Here is a 13,259-nt window from a genome sequence, read left to right as displayed (position 1 = left end):
GCTGACCACGCCCGTGTCAGGTCCACGTGACAGATTTATATCTTAAAACCGTCCTTCTTTTTCACTTTTAACCACTCCACTCAGACCCTAGGCGATTTCTGGCCAATTACACCATCAATTTCTTGCTACAATTATCGAGGTATGTCGGGTTACCTATTTTAGTCTCACTTTAAGTCTCAGTTCTACCCATTTCACTTTCAGTTTGTGTATAAATCAAACCCTAGGCTCAAGTTACTTCACTAATCAGGGTTAATTGGGTCAAATTAACATGTCTACACTTTTTTATAAGATTTACACATGATTTTGGTTTGAAAAGTTGAATGTAAACAAGTTTTAAACAAGATTTTTTGTCCACTTTGGTTAATTTGTGGTTCAGGTCGGGTTCACCCTATTGACCGACCCAAATCCGAACCTAATAACATAAGTTTGAAAAGCCGTGTTGATACGGACGTTCGAATGTTCAAAACCTCGAATTCATGCAACAGACAGGCCATGTTTTTCCGAGAAACAACCGTGGTCAACCAGATGTCAACCAAGAATTCACCCTTGTCAGCACCAAGTCGTGTTTTGCAAAACACTGTCGTGCCTACACCCTGGAACAAATTCTCAAATTTTTTATCTTTCGTTATCTTGACTCGTTCTTTGTTTTAGTAAATTAGGATGGCTCACTTCGATGAACGACACCCTTACTTAAGGTTTTCAGACATAATAGAAGAAGAAAGGATGGCATTCCACAGTTTGCCAACAATTAAGCAAAGAATTGAGAAGCCAATGTTGTTTATAGGTGTACATAAACAATGAGAGAGGTTGATGAAACAAAAGAATGATGAATATGGTCTAGGAACCATGGATGAGGATATTCTCTGTTGAAGATCGGTTAGTCACCGGGCTAACCATGGAGTTTTTGGGCCTCGTTCTAGTTAAAGATAAGTCAACCGCCTGCCGGCCTCTGGGAAAGAAACACATTAAGATTTAGATTAGGAGGGGTGTGGCATGACTCTAAGCTCACAAATTTCGGTGTGAATATTGGTATTTACACGGAAAAGGAAATTAGGAGTAATATCTTGTTAAAATCGGCCCACACATTTCCTGATGAGAAGGAAGACCACACAATTTCATAGAGCAAATGAGAAAAGACGCTTGGGAACTACTATCACCACACAAAGAGGATAGCTACAACCCAATTTTTTCAAAGAGCACCAAACTCGAAGATCCATTAATGAGGTACATTCACCATCTTTTGGGACACACACTCACTAAACCCAAAACCCATGGAGCACTAGTCAAGCTCCTTGATCTATGGGCGTTATACTGTATAACGACATGAAGGTATTGCAAAATTACCTACCTTCTTTGCTCTTTACTTTTTAAGAATGCAAAGGCCGGGGTTGGAGTACCATTGTTTGATGGCGGGTGAATTGTGAACCTTTAGTGGAAGTGCGCAATAGACACACGAGGACCACTAGGGCCAGCACCTTTACCCTTAGATCTTGACTACTGCTCGAGGATGGGAATGGTTGAGATAGTATCCACTGAACCATACGCTGTAAGGTTCGTAGGCTGCTCAACCATTGTTATGGGCCTCGATTGCCCATGATTGACATAGAGTGTCCTTATCCAATCCCACGTGTGCTTACATGTTGGATCTTTGTAGTATAATTAGGTGTGTGGTTGTGTATGACTTATTATGGCGATGTATTTATGATAAGTGATGTTTGAACACTTTTATTATCCGTTTTTTTTGTATGAATGTTTTTTTTGTATGAATTATCGGCAATGTTTGTGTAAATGGACTGTTAATGTTCATCCACTGAAATTGATTAATTACTTGTTAAGTGAGTGTGCAGTATAACCTACTTTAAACAGCTCGTCGGTGGTTGTTACATGAGTTCTATAATTATTCAAGAGTTGTGCGAATTAATACTTGGTAATGCACGGTTAACCCTTTACAACTCAACTAATCTTAATTGGTATTTTATGTATGATATAAAGGTTATTTTTACTAAACTATCAAAAGCAATTCACTTAGTAATTTAATGGATTGTCTCATCTTTAAATTGAATTATCTTATGAATATTTATTATAAGCTACCTGCTTATATAAAATGATGTTTTAGTAAAGTTCATGAAGTTATTCATGTCTCTTTCTTTAATTATCATGTAATAACATTACTCCACGTCAGTAAACCATCAATAATATTCATAGGTAAATTCATTTCGCGTCTCATGTTTTTGATAGAGTCTCGCGGACTGATTATGGATAGACCCGCTTTCACTGGGCTTTTTCTAATACGTACTTCATCTTATGTTTTATAATGTAAATATAGAATAAACAATAAAAAAACCTCATAATAATGTAAAAGGAATAATTTCATATAAATCCTTACAAATTTGTAAAATATCATATATATCCAACTAAACTTCAAAATATCAAATATATCCTTTTCTAATAATTTTATTTATTATGACAATTTGAGCATTCAATCAAACCCTTTTTTAAATAGAAGATTAAAATAAATAAATCAAAAACAATAAAATAAATAAATCAAAAACAATAACAGGATATATTCAAACATGTGGACCCCATTAGTAAACTATAACTTCTTCTTCACATTGTATCCGTCGGAAATCGCCAACTTCTCTGCGAGAACCACGACTTTTTTTCTAGGGACATGGGCTTGGTTTAAATCACATCGAGCAATGAATGGAAACCACACTTCGCCAGAATATCAACGTCGTCCCTTGCATCTCTAAACAGATCTTTTCGACTAACACTTTTTCTCCGGTGAAACTCTAGCGATCTAGTAGCGGACCTCCATCTCAGGCAAGAAACCAACAGAAAAACAAAAACAAAAGAAAGCAGGGATGAAAGGCAGCGGCCAGTGTAGTTGCAAATTTCGGCCGACGACGACCCGCGAAATTGAAGCCCATCGATTAGGACCTGAGTTTGCATGTGTAGTAAAAAAGTTACGAGGTTGTTAAATAAGAAACTATTTAAGTTTTGAGATAGTAAAAGGTAAATTGGTTATATTTTATAATTTTTTTAAATAAAAATAAAGCAAATTGCATATGTATTATATTTTGATTAGTTTTTAGGGATATATTTGATATTTTGAAGTTTGGCAGGATATATATATATATATGATAGTTTGCAAGTTTGCATGAATATATATTGAGTATAATTAATAAATATGTGTGTACATTATATAATGAGAGTAGCTATTTTTTATAATGGCCAACAAATAAATAATTGTCTAGGTACTTCATATGTGGTGACCCAATGGTAAAAGGTCACTACCAACTAACCCAACCCAGCTGTACGGAGCCCTTTAGTGTCTCCAAGTTATCTCCAGTTTCAGGGAACACCCACTCGCCCGAATACCCACTGATGGTAAAACCCGAACGCCCTCAGGATCGAACTTGTGATCACAAAGATCTGATTCTTCTTTCATTGAGCCACTCATACCCCCTCCAAAGTGTTATTTGTGGGGATTAAACGTGACTCTATATTAGGAAATTTAGCTTTCCTACCACTACACCACATCGTAAAGGAGTAGTTACAGAAAACTAATGAAATCGTAACAAAAGAATATTATAATAAACTAGTGTTTTACCCGGCGCGTTGCGCCGGCAGTTCAGTAAAACTCGGGCGTTGATAAAACCCAAGCGTTGTAGGTTCGGCTTTGAGGCGGTAAGTCGACACGAATTCAGTCAGTTTTGGTTATGTGCGTTTTGGTATCGGAACTAAAATAAAAAATAAAACAAAAACAATTTAAAAACTGAGGTGGACCAATGTGGTGGTGTCGATCAGTAAAGTTTGAGCGTTGGTAATACCCGAGCGTTGTCGACCCCGGGTGTTTAGGCGATGAGTCAAAGCAAATTTGTTCGGTCTTCATCATGTACGTTACGATACCGAAACAAAAAAAACGAAAATAAAAACAAAATTAGTATACTAAAAAAATTATGGTAATTGTACGCAAATTCAGTCTGTTTCAGAGAAACAACTATTCGGTCCACACCAAAGTTAATGTTAAAAGAAAAACCATTCTAACGTACACACAAACATAAATAAGAAACTAAAAGGTTAACATAAGCATTTGCATCAATTGAGATTTGAACTCAGGTTGCGAATTAATATGAGCACTTACCCACTCCAACAATACCACCAAATCAACACAAATTTATATGCTCAATATCAAAACCATTACTACATATACAAAAACAAAAACAATACATTTTGTGGCACCAAAGTTCTTATTTATACTAATTAGATAATTTTAAAGATAATACTTTTACAAAAAGGAATTAAATATCTACTTAAAAATACAATGAGAGTAATTAAAGAAAACTAATTAAATCATAACAAAAATATTATAATAAAGATTATACTTAAAAGAAAGAATCTAATTTATCTGCTTTTTAGATAAGAGGTTTTGTGTTTAATCTCAAGCAAATATTAACATTTTATGTAATTAAGTTTTGGAGTAATACTACCCGATGACGCTACTAGAAAGTCTAAAAAATTGTCGTTATTACTCGTATTCCAAGTTCGCATACCTCAAACGCGTAGGTGAGGATGATTTGAAACCAAATCAAATGTGAGATTGATTTTGACCTATAGTCAAACTTTTATGCTGGAATCATGATGACCATGTCGGTGCCTTCCCATGAAGGGAAGCTACCTAAATGGTAATGGTGATGACACGTCAATAGCCAAACAAAACTCACATGTGAGGTGGCACATTCGATTACGACATAGGATCATGTTCAGCACCTGTGAAAGAATTTATAGATTTTTATTTTAGTTTTAAAGAACTTCTTTATTTATTTGATGAAAGTTTCGGAGGAATGTTTAACACCTACGAATCCCGAGTGCTTTGGTAGGGGCGTGGCGTGGGTATCGGTTTATACGTTTATAGAGGGAGGGTAGCAAAGCTACCCACAGATCCCTTATCCGACCCGCGGATCATCAAAGACATCCGCCACCCACGGATCCATTACCCAACCCGCGGATCGCTAAAAGTCATCCGCGCAAGGAGCAAGTGGATTGGTAAAGCCATCCACGAACCAAGACACTTTGTGAAGCTCCACCATAACCCGCGGACGGTCACCCAAGCATCCGCGGAAGGAATTCACAAACAACTCAAGGGACTCGTATGATCCCCACGTAATATGGAAGAGCAGTTGTAACAAACTATTTCTAGAAGATTCCCTCAAAACCTCCTGAAAGCGACATCAGCCAATGGAAAGAGTACACCTGAACACGTATTGGTCATCCCATGATGTGCACAGATAATGGCTACACCATAAACGGGTCCAGGCCGTCACACCCAATAAAGGCCGGACACGTGTCCTTTTAGGCAGGCAGGGAATAACTTGATAGTGACAACTCCACCAATCACCTTCCCTCCACCTTCGGCTATAAATACGAAGATCATCTTTTCAAGGTATTCATTCACTCTCTCAAGCCTTACGCTATATACTGGTACTCGTATTAATTCCGATTAAGATACAGTACTGATTCTCACACCGGAGGGTGGTTACGGGAAGACCCCCCACTCTGTCCTTCCTGTAACGAGACTCAACGGTGTTCTGTTTTGCAGGCGCTAGCTTGGATCTGCTTTCATAACCCTTCAGAATACTCAGTCTGGGGAAATACCCGATCAGACTATCCAGTTTGATCTATTGTTTCTTCATTGGCGCAATCCGGTTTTAGCTAGATACATGATTTTTTACGGTTTTTTCGATTCATTGTGATCTGAAGATGAGTCAGAACCAACAGCCATCTGCTGCTCTGGCAAGACCCTGTCGTATTGAAATTCTGGACGAATCAGTCCATGAAGGACAGATGTCGGAGGAACCTCGCCGAGGCACCAGAACTCCGGTCTTCAAAAATAGGACCGGAGAAGTTCCAAGGTTTGAAGACTTTGCACCACGCAGGAACACCAGAACCCCGGTCCGGGAAGACCGGGCCGGAGAGTACCCAAGGCACAAAGTCACCGAGATCCATCGGACCACTCAAACTCCGGCTCTAGAAGACGGAGCCGGAGAATTTCCCAGATACGATGGGGACGAAACGAGAACTTATCAGGCCAGATCTGGTAAAAACATTCTCACCCCAGAAGAGTGGTACCAGTAAGAGAAACATCGGCTAAAAGAGGAGTATGAATGAAGAATAAGGCGAGATCAGGTTCAGGCCAGAAAACTGACGTATGACTCGCCATCTCTGTCTCCACCACCAGCGCCCCGGCGCACCCAAGATCTAGAGTTGGAAGGCAACTCTAGATCAGCTGGTCGGTCACTTGCAGAAAGCCACGAAAGAAGTCACCACACTCAGCGTACCCTATCTCACAGAACCATACGAGATACTCGGCAGAAAGAAACGCTTCAAGAAGACGATTATGCGAGTGATGGCAGCTGGGACTACGGCAAGAGAACCTCCAGTCGTTCCAAGCCGTTAAAGCATGCTGAATACTTCAGTGATGCAGAGGAAGACTTCACCAAACTATACCGCCCCGCGGCATTTGCGGAAAAGTCGAAGTTCATTCCGCGGATAGCCACCGCCCCTTTTCCAACAAATATCAAAATCCCGAGCAACATGGGAAAATACAATGGGATGACTGATCCGAGGGATCACCTGTTGAACTTCACAGCAGTTGGGGGAGTGAGCGGATGGACCCTACCCTATTGGTGTCACATGTTCGCATTGACACTAACAGCAGCAGCCAGAGAATGGTTTGAGAAACTACCGGACAGTCAAATTAGCAGATGGGACGACCTGGTAGCGAAATTTTCGCAACATTTCAGTCAGTAGTGTAAACATATGAGGGATGCGTCGGAAATCCTGAGTGTTATCCGATGAGACAACGAATCACTGGAAAGCTTCATCACCAGGTTCAACAACGAGAGCTTGAATATTGGTGGAATCAATGAAGACATGTTACGGGGAACGTTTCGATCATGTCCGCGGCCAAAGTTTTCGCAGCTACAGAAAAATTGTTAGGGCGGGAGGCGCCCAAACAACACGCAAGAACTGAACCGCGGAACACTCAGTAGAAAAAGGAAGAGAAGGGTTCAATCTGGTCAAGGATTCAACCCCTAGAAAGCTCTTCCATGCAGTTCGATGCCAGATCACTGATCGGGCAGAAACAAAAAGATAGAATAGCGGGCAAGTCCAACCGACAACATTGGACACCCTTGAAGAAGACCCCGTCTGAAATATTAACAACGGAGAACATCAAATTCAGGAAGCCCCATCCGTTGATCAAGCGGGTGAACCTGAATTCGAACAAGCACTGCATGTTCCATGAAGATATTGGACACGACACAAATGAGTGCATAAGCCTGAAGAATGAGATCGAGTTCGCCATAAAATCCGGAAAACTAGAGCACGTGATAAAAAACGTGCGACAAGGTCCACGGAAGAACGCAGCTCCCGCAGACAAAGGTCTCCTGCGAAAGCAGATCAAAGATTTGAACGTGCACATGATCCAAGGGGGGGCCCCTCGGAAGTTTAAGCTGATGGAGGCAGACGAAGAGGAATGGAAAAGCGAACCCGTAGTTTTTCCAAGAGTGAAAGGAGCCCCATGTATGAAAACGGTATAACACTTTCTATGTCAATCGAAAGAGAGAATTCTCGGAAAAAAAATGTGGCATGTCCAAATACATAAATACACAAAAGCAATTAGATCAATTTGGGCATACCTAATGTCCAAATTTTATATGAATAAAAGTAATTAATTGTTTAAATTTATTACTAAGTCATTAGATATTTCTCATATTCGTATATAAACGTAAAATGGGTTGACCCGAAACACAACCTGAGCACGACATGAATTTAAATGGGTCGACACGATATAGGTTGGGTTAGGGTTGAAGAATCTCAACACGCTAACCTGCCAACCTGAAACTCATCAACCTATCAACCAGACACTATTAACGCCCCTAAGTGTAGCATCTAAAAGTATTGCACTAAATTTGTACACATATCACCAATGGGTCAAATTTTATATAGAAAATGAATGAAATTTGTATAAAGTTACAAACAACGGGTCAAATTTTACTAACAGATTAAAAATCTCCCATCATATAAAGTTCAGTCATATATTAACTTTATGTACTAAACTTGACACATTTCTTTTTAGCGACGCTACTCAAACTTAACCTTATATATTCTAGGTTACAAGAATTAGTGGCATCACTCTTTTCAGGTACCCTCAACTCTCACTCTCTCATCTCCTTTCACGGGTTATACCTACCGACTACCAACCTTTTAACCACTTCATACCTATACCCCCGACTGGAGTAGTCCATAAAGGGGTACCTGAGTGGTGTCCCTCCACCACCCTGCTTTCTTGTCAAATTCATCAAGGACTTGAAGGTCTATAGGTTTTCATTATTTAACAAACAAGAAAGATATAAACGTGAACGTCACAGCATGAGTAATTGGACTTTTATTTTAATCATTTTGCTTGAATGTTTTTAGTGGGTGGATTTGGAGGCTAATCATTTATTTTGTTTTTCTTATTGTCATTTCATCATCAAATAGTTGGTAGACCAAAACTTATATTATCTTACATATATAAAAAATTAGAAACAGTTTAGGAATATTATATATTTTAATGATGCCTTAAAAATAATACCCATACTTTATATATAATCGACTGTTGTTTCATTCAAGAATGACGAAATTATGTGTTTGGCACGTTTAAGTTGAAAAAAATAAACGGGTTGTGGGTCTTATCAAACCTAGATAGCCTTTAAACAGATTTTAGCATCTCCTTTATTTGTGAAACTCTTTTATCATCAAACAATAATTTTCGTAAGTCATTGGTTTCATCAAACCAAATAGCCCATAAACGGTTATAACATTTCATTTAAGTTAAAAAAAAATAAGCGGTCATGAATCTCATCATATAACCTTTAAACGGGTTATAACATCTCATTTATTTGTGAAACCATTTTATCATCAAATTCTAATTTAATTTCTCCCATCCACATATTCTCCTTCGCCAATCTATCCTCTCCATCACCGATTGACTTCCGATTATGCATCAATCACCATTGTCACCTACATCAACCACGTACCCCTTCTTTGTTAGATTTTTCCTGAATTGCGAATGAACACCGATTAATTAGCCACCAGTTCATATTTGGTCAACCCGTCTTCATTTTCATCACTCATATCACCACCACGCCAACCTTTATTCCAGACCTAGAACAGTTGTTACTAGTGACAGATTACCACTATACTATACTATATTAAAATCATAAAAGCATATCGGATTTAGTTTTCATCTTAATACTCTTTGATACAAACTCGGGTTAAATGCTTGTTCATTTAAAAGTTAAATGAACAGTTTATGAACATAATTGAACAAATGTAAATGAATATATGTGAACAAGTAGCATAAGCAAAAATAAACGAATATAAATAAACGCACTTAAATGAACACAAACAAACAAATATACAACATTAAGTAGATAATTCGTCCAATGTTTTATCCAAAATGAACGTAAACGAATAAAATCAAACATAAACGGATCATAATAGGTCCAAATATATTACAAACTTCCTTATAATAAATTAAATTAAAATCCATAAAAATATATATTCACAATATTAGAAAGAACAAGTGTAAAAAAATACAAAAACAAAAAAAAATATCGTTAAATCCTTCACAGCATTAGAGGAATTTAAATCCCATCAAGTGTAGGGTTTGGTTAGAATGAATTCTAATTTCAAATCCTTTTTTATCCAACTAAACACACTAAGGAATGAAATTTAAATTCTAATTCCATTAAAGTCCCATAAATTCCTATCAATCAAACATGCCCTTAAATTCTAATTCCATCTATTATCAAAACGAACACATCATGCCGCGGGATTTAAATTCCAGTTTTTTTTAAATTTCTTTGAATTCTTTACAACAAACGTGCCCTTACAATACTTCTTTCGAACAATGAAGGAATTCTCTAGATTAACTAGAAAGTATCACTTTTTTACCAGATTCGTTGTCACTACCATTACCACCACCCCACCTCCAAACTCATCCAGCACCCCCACCATCAGTGGTCCCCCCCCCCCCCCCCCCCCCACTTTCTTTGCTTAGTAGCGTAAGTTCACCGAATTTACATGTTTTCTTTTAAAAAGTATAAGTTTTCGTCTAAGTTTACTATAGGTAGTGATGATGATTATAGTAGTGACTACAATCTTGGTGATGAGTGATGACACCATCAAACAGTGGTTGTAGTATGTATAAATACAGACATTTTTTTTATCATATGTATCTCTTTCGTATAAACAAATTTTTATTAATCCATTTCTGTCTTAAAAGTGTTTTTCTTAATATTTAATAACTGATCTTCATTCATTTAAAAATTAAAGCTAAGGGTAAAAATGTACATAAGGCTGTGTGTTATGGTGGGGAGCTTCGAATCCCCTTTACAGTGCCACGTGGACACTGGGGCATCGAAGCCCCAGGGCATAATGCCCCTCTATGGTGAGGGGGCTTTGAAGCCCAACCTTTTCTCTTTTTTTTATAAAACAAAAAAAAACAATACAATAATATATAATACAAAATAAATTAAATAAAAAAACATATAAAATAAAGCTATTTTTAGTCGTCGTCTTCGCCGTCATCTTGCTTATTACTCTGAAAATGTTCAACCAAATCCGATCGAATGCTAAAATTGGTTTCCTTTTTTCGTGTTTTTAATAAATTAGCAAGTTTCTCATCTTCGTTTAGTGTACAGGTCGTCTCTGGCTCATCATTGTATTCGTCTTGGCAAACTGCTCTACCCGAGTCCTCCAATATCATATTATGCAAGATAATGCAAGTGTACACTATGTTTCTTAACTTATCCATTTATATAAAACGAGTCGGTTGTCTAATGATAGACCAACGTTTTTTTAATATACCGAATGCCCTTTCGATGTCTTTTCTTGCCGACTCGTGTTTTTTCTTGAAATACTGCTGTTTTTCGTCAGTCAGGCACGTAAAGCTAAGAGCCAACGTGGCCCACTCCGGATAAATACCGTCGACTAGATAATGAGATGTCGGGTGAGACTCCGTCTGTAAGGCGGTCAAAAATAAGGGACGCATTAATCATAGCTACATCGTTGTTTACACCGGGCATCCCAAAAAACGCATGTTATACCCAAAGATCAAATGATGCAGCCGCCTCAAGAATAACTGTTGGGCCATCATGATCACCCCGATGATATTGACCTTGCCAAGCAACATGACAGGCTTCCCATTCCCAATGCATGCAATCGAGGCTACCAAGCATCCCGGGAAAACCGTGTCTTTGATGATGCACCTCGTATGTTTTTTGTACGTCGCTTTGAGTTGATTTCCTCAAATATTTTTTATGATATAGTTGTGGAATACCTAAGTTTAACAAATTTTATGAAATTCATGCTTAAAATGTTATGGTTTTGAAATAAATAATTAGAATATTAATACTCACATTCGCAGAATGTGTGAAGCGCTTCACGAGCCACTGTCTCCGACATCTGTAAGTACTCTTCCATGGCGTCGCTTGCAGTCCCATACGCTAGTTGACGAATTGCCGCCGTGCATTTTTGCATTGTTGAATATCCCGGTTTACCTCTCGCGTCCGCCCGTTGTTGGAAGAATGCATAAACGCTTTCTAAATCACCAACTTTCGTAAAAATAGTTGGCGACTCATCCGAAAACGGTGCCGAAATTGTTCCAAATCAAAAGTCGCGTCCGGCGAAAAATAATCTTTCATCAACCGGTCATGCGCACCTACGCGATCCTGTTGAAGATGAGGTCGTCTTTTTAGTGGTTGTGAGCTTTCGCAATGCTGGACTACGAGTTGGGCAGCCTCTAGAACGGCACTAAATATCGCTTCATCCTCTGAATCCGAATTGGAAATATCGTCGATATCAGGCTGGAAGTCAGGCGTGAAAGATGAGTCGGAAGACATATTTGGGGAGAAAGTTTTATAAAGTTTAAATAGAAGAATGGGATGTTTGTAGAGATTGGGTGAATGGTATATATATAAATAATATTATTTAAAAAAAATTTTTAAATGGTCTTATAGCCATTGGTGGTGGGCCCCCCACCTCACCCCCCTTCCGCGCCCATCTTCCCCTCCATCGCTCCCCCCTCTGCGCCCCACCTATCAGCGCCCTCTGGCGGTGTTTGGAGCCCACCGCGCCCCATAGTGCATAGTCTAATAGAAAACTTCCAAAGGAGAAGTGGGGCACATATAGGAGAAAGTAATGATGGTACATTTGTCTGTCACGGATCATCAATCACATGCAAATCTACTATAAAATATGCATTCTTATAATTTTTGTTAATAAAGTAATTCAAAATTAAATTAAATTACATTTAATTCATTTACATTCAACGTTTTCTAATCTACTCTACTATTAATACATGTGTTCTTAACGAGCTCGGGTTTTTCTTTTCAAAGTTTCATTGTATTTATTTTTAATTTTGGTTTCATTTCGGTTTTTGGTTTTTGTTCGATTTTAGTTTCTATGAATTTATTTCATTTCGTTTCGATTTTTTTTAGTTTTGTTTTAGATGGGTTTAACTTTATTCAGTTTTTTGTTTTGGTTCGGTTTCAGAGTTATTGGTTTTAGTTTTCCAGTTTCATTTATGTTTTTGTTTTAGTTTTATTGGTATTTGGTTTAATTTAGGTTTTCGGTTTTGGTTTTGTTTAGTTTTTTCCAATTTAGTTTCGTTTTAATTTGTATTTAGTTCGTTTGGTGTTTGGTTTTAGTGTCTCTTGAAAAATGAAAGAATATGGAGGGTCATAAATTAAGTGAAAGGTTCATATAAGTTTCAACTTTCAAGTTGGTAGACGTCATTAAAGCTATATATTTTTTTGGATCTTTATAACCAGTATTAATGAATTCATGTTTGGTAGAAAAGATTTCAAAAGCTAAGAACGTTGTATGTGTTACCTTTCATTTTTCTTTTTAATCTTCATATGTGTTATTTCAATTTTCATTTGTGAAATGGGTCATTTTATCAATGTTTCAATTTGCTTTCACTCGGATCAAAACGGGTCATTTTAAAAGGGTATTAGTTTAGATTTGGTCGATGAGTCAATATAAAAAGGTATCGATTTCATTTGGGTTTCAACGGGTCTTTTTAAAATCGTATCTATTTGGTTCGGGCCATACTCCTCAATTTTAGAAGATATTGATTTACTTCGGGTTAAAATGGGGCATTCTCAAAACGTATCGATTTCCTCAATTTTAGAAAATATTGATTT

At 37.7% G+C, this 13,259-nt stretch overlaps 1 protein-coding gene across 1 annotated transcript; it reads right to left on the bottom strand.

The window, feature by feature from the left end:
* Positions 1-10,618: 10,618 nt before the first annotated feature.
* On the bottom strand, positions 10,619-11,954 carry LOC143597123 (uncharacterized). Its single transcript, XM_077075713.1, has 5 exons — positions 11,774-11,954; positions 11,472-11,654; positions 11,160-11,392; positions 10,928-11,074; positions 10,619-10,807 (listed from the first exon to the last, which is right to left on the bottom strand). The coding sequence occupies exons 1-5, from the start codon at positions 11,952-11,954 to the stop codon at positions 10,619-10,621; spliced, it is 933 nt and encodes a 310-aa protein (XP_076931828.1).
* Between the last annotated feature and the right edge of the window lie 1,305 nt (positions 11,955-13,259).

The sequence above is a fragment of the Bidens hawaiensis genome, unplaced genomic scaffold (assembly GCF_021521415.1).
Source record: "Bidens hawaiensis isolate Kalapana, Puna unplaced genomic scaffold, B.hawaiensis_p1.1 tig00047609_1, whole genome shotgun sequence".
Classification (NCBI taxonomy): domain Eukaryota; kingdom Viridiplantae; phylum Streptophyta; class Magnoliopsida; order Asterales; family Asteraceae; genus Bidens; species Bidens hawaiensis.
This window is presented reverse-complemented; position numbering and strand designations above follow the sequence as displayed.

Excerpts from the sequence above, each read along its gene's own strand:
- LOC143597123 (XM_077075713.1), bottom strand. The coding sequence starts at position 11,954 with ATGTCTTCCGACTCATCTTTCACGCCTGACTTCCAGCCTGATATCGAC. Across the intron at positions 11,655-11,773 it reads TCTTCAACAGGATCGCGTAG|AAAGCGTTTATGCATTCTTC; the intron begins GTGCGCATGACC and ends TTGGTGATTTAG. Across the intron at positions 11,075-11,159 it reads CTGCATCATTTGATCTTTGG|ACGGAGTCTCACCCGACATC; the intron begins GTATAACATGCG and ends ACCGCCTTACAG.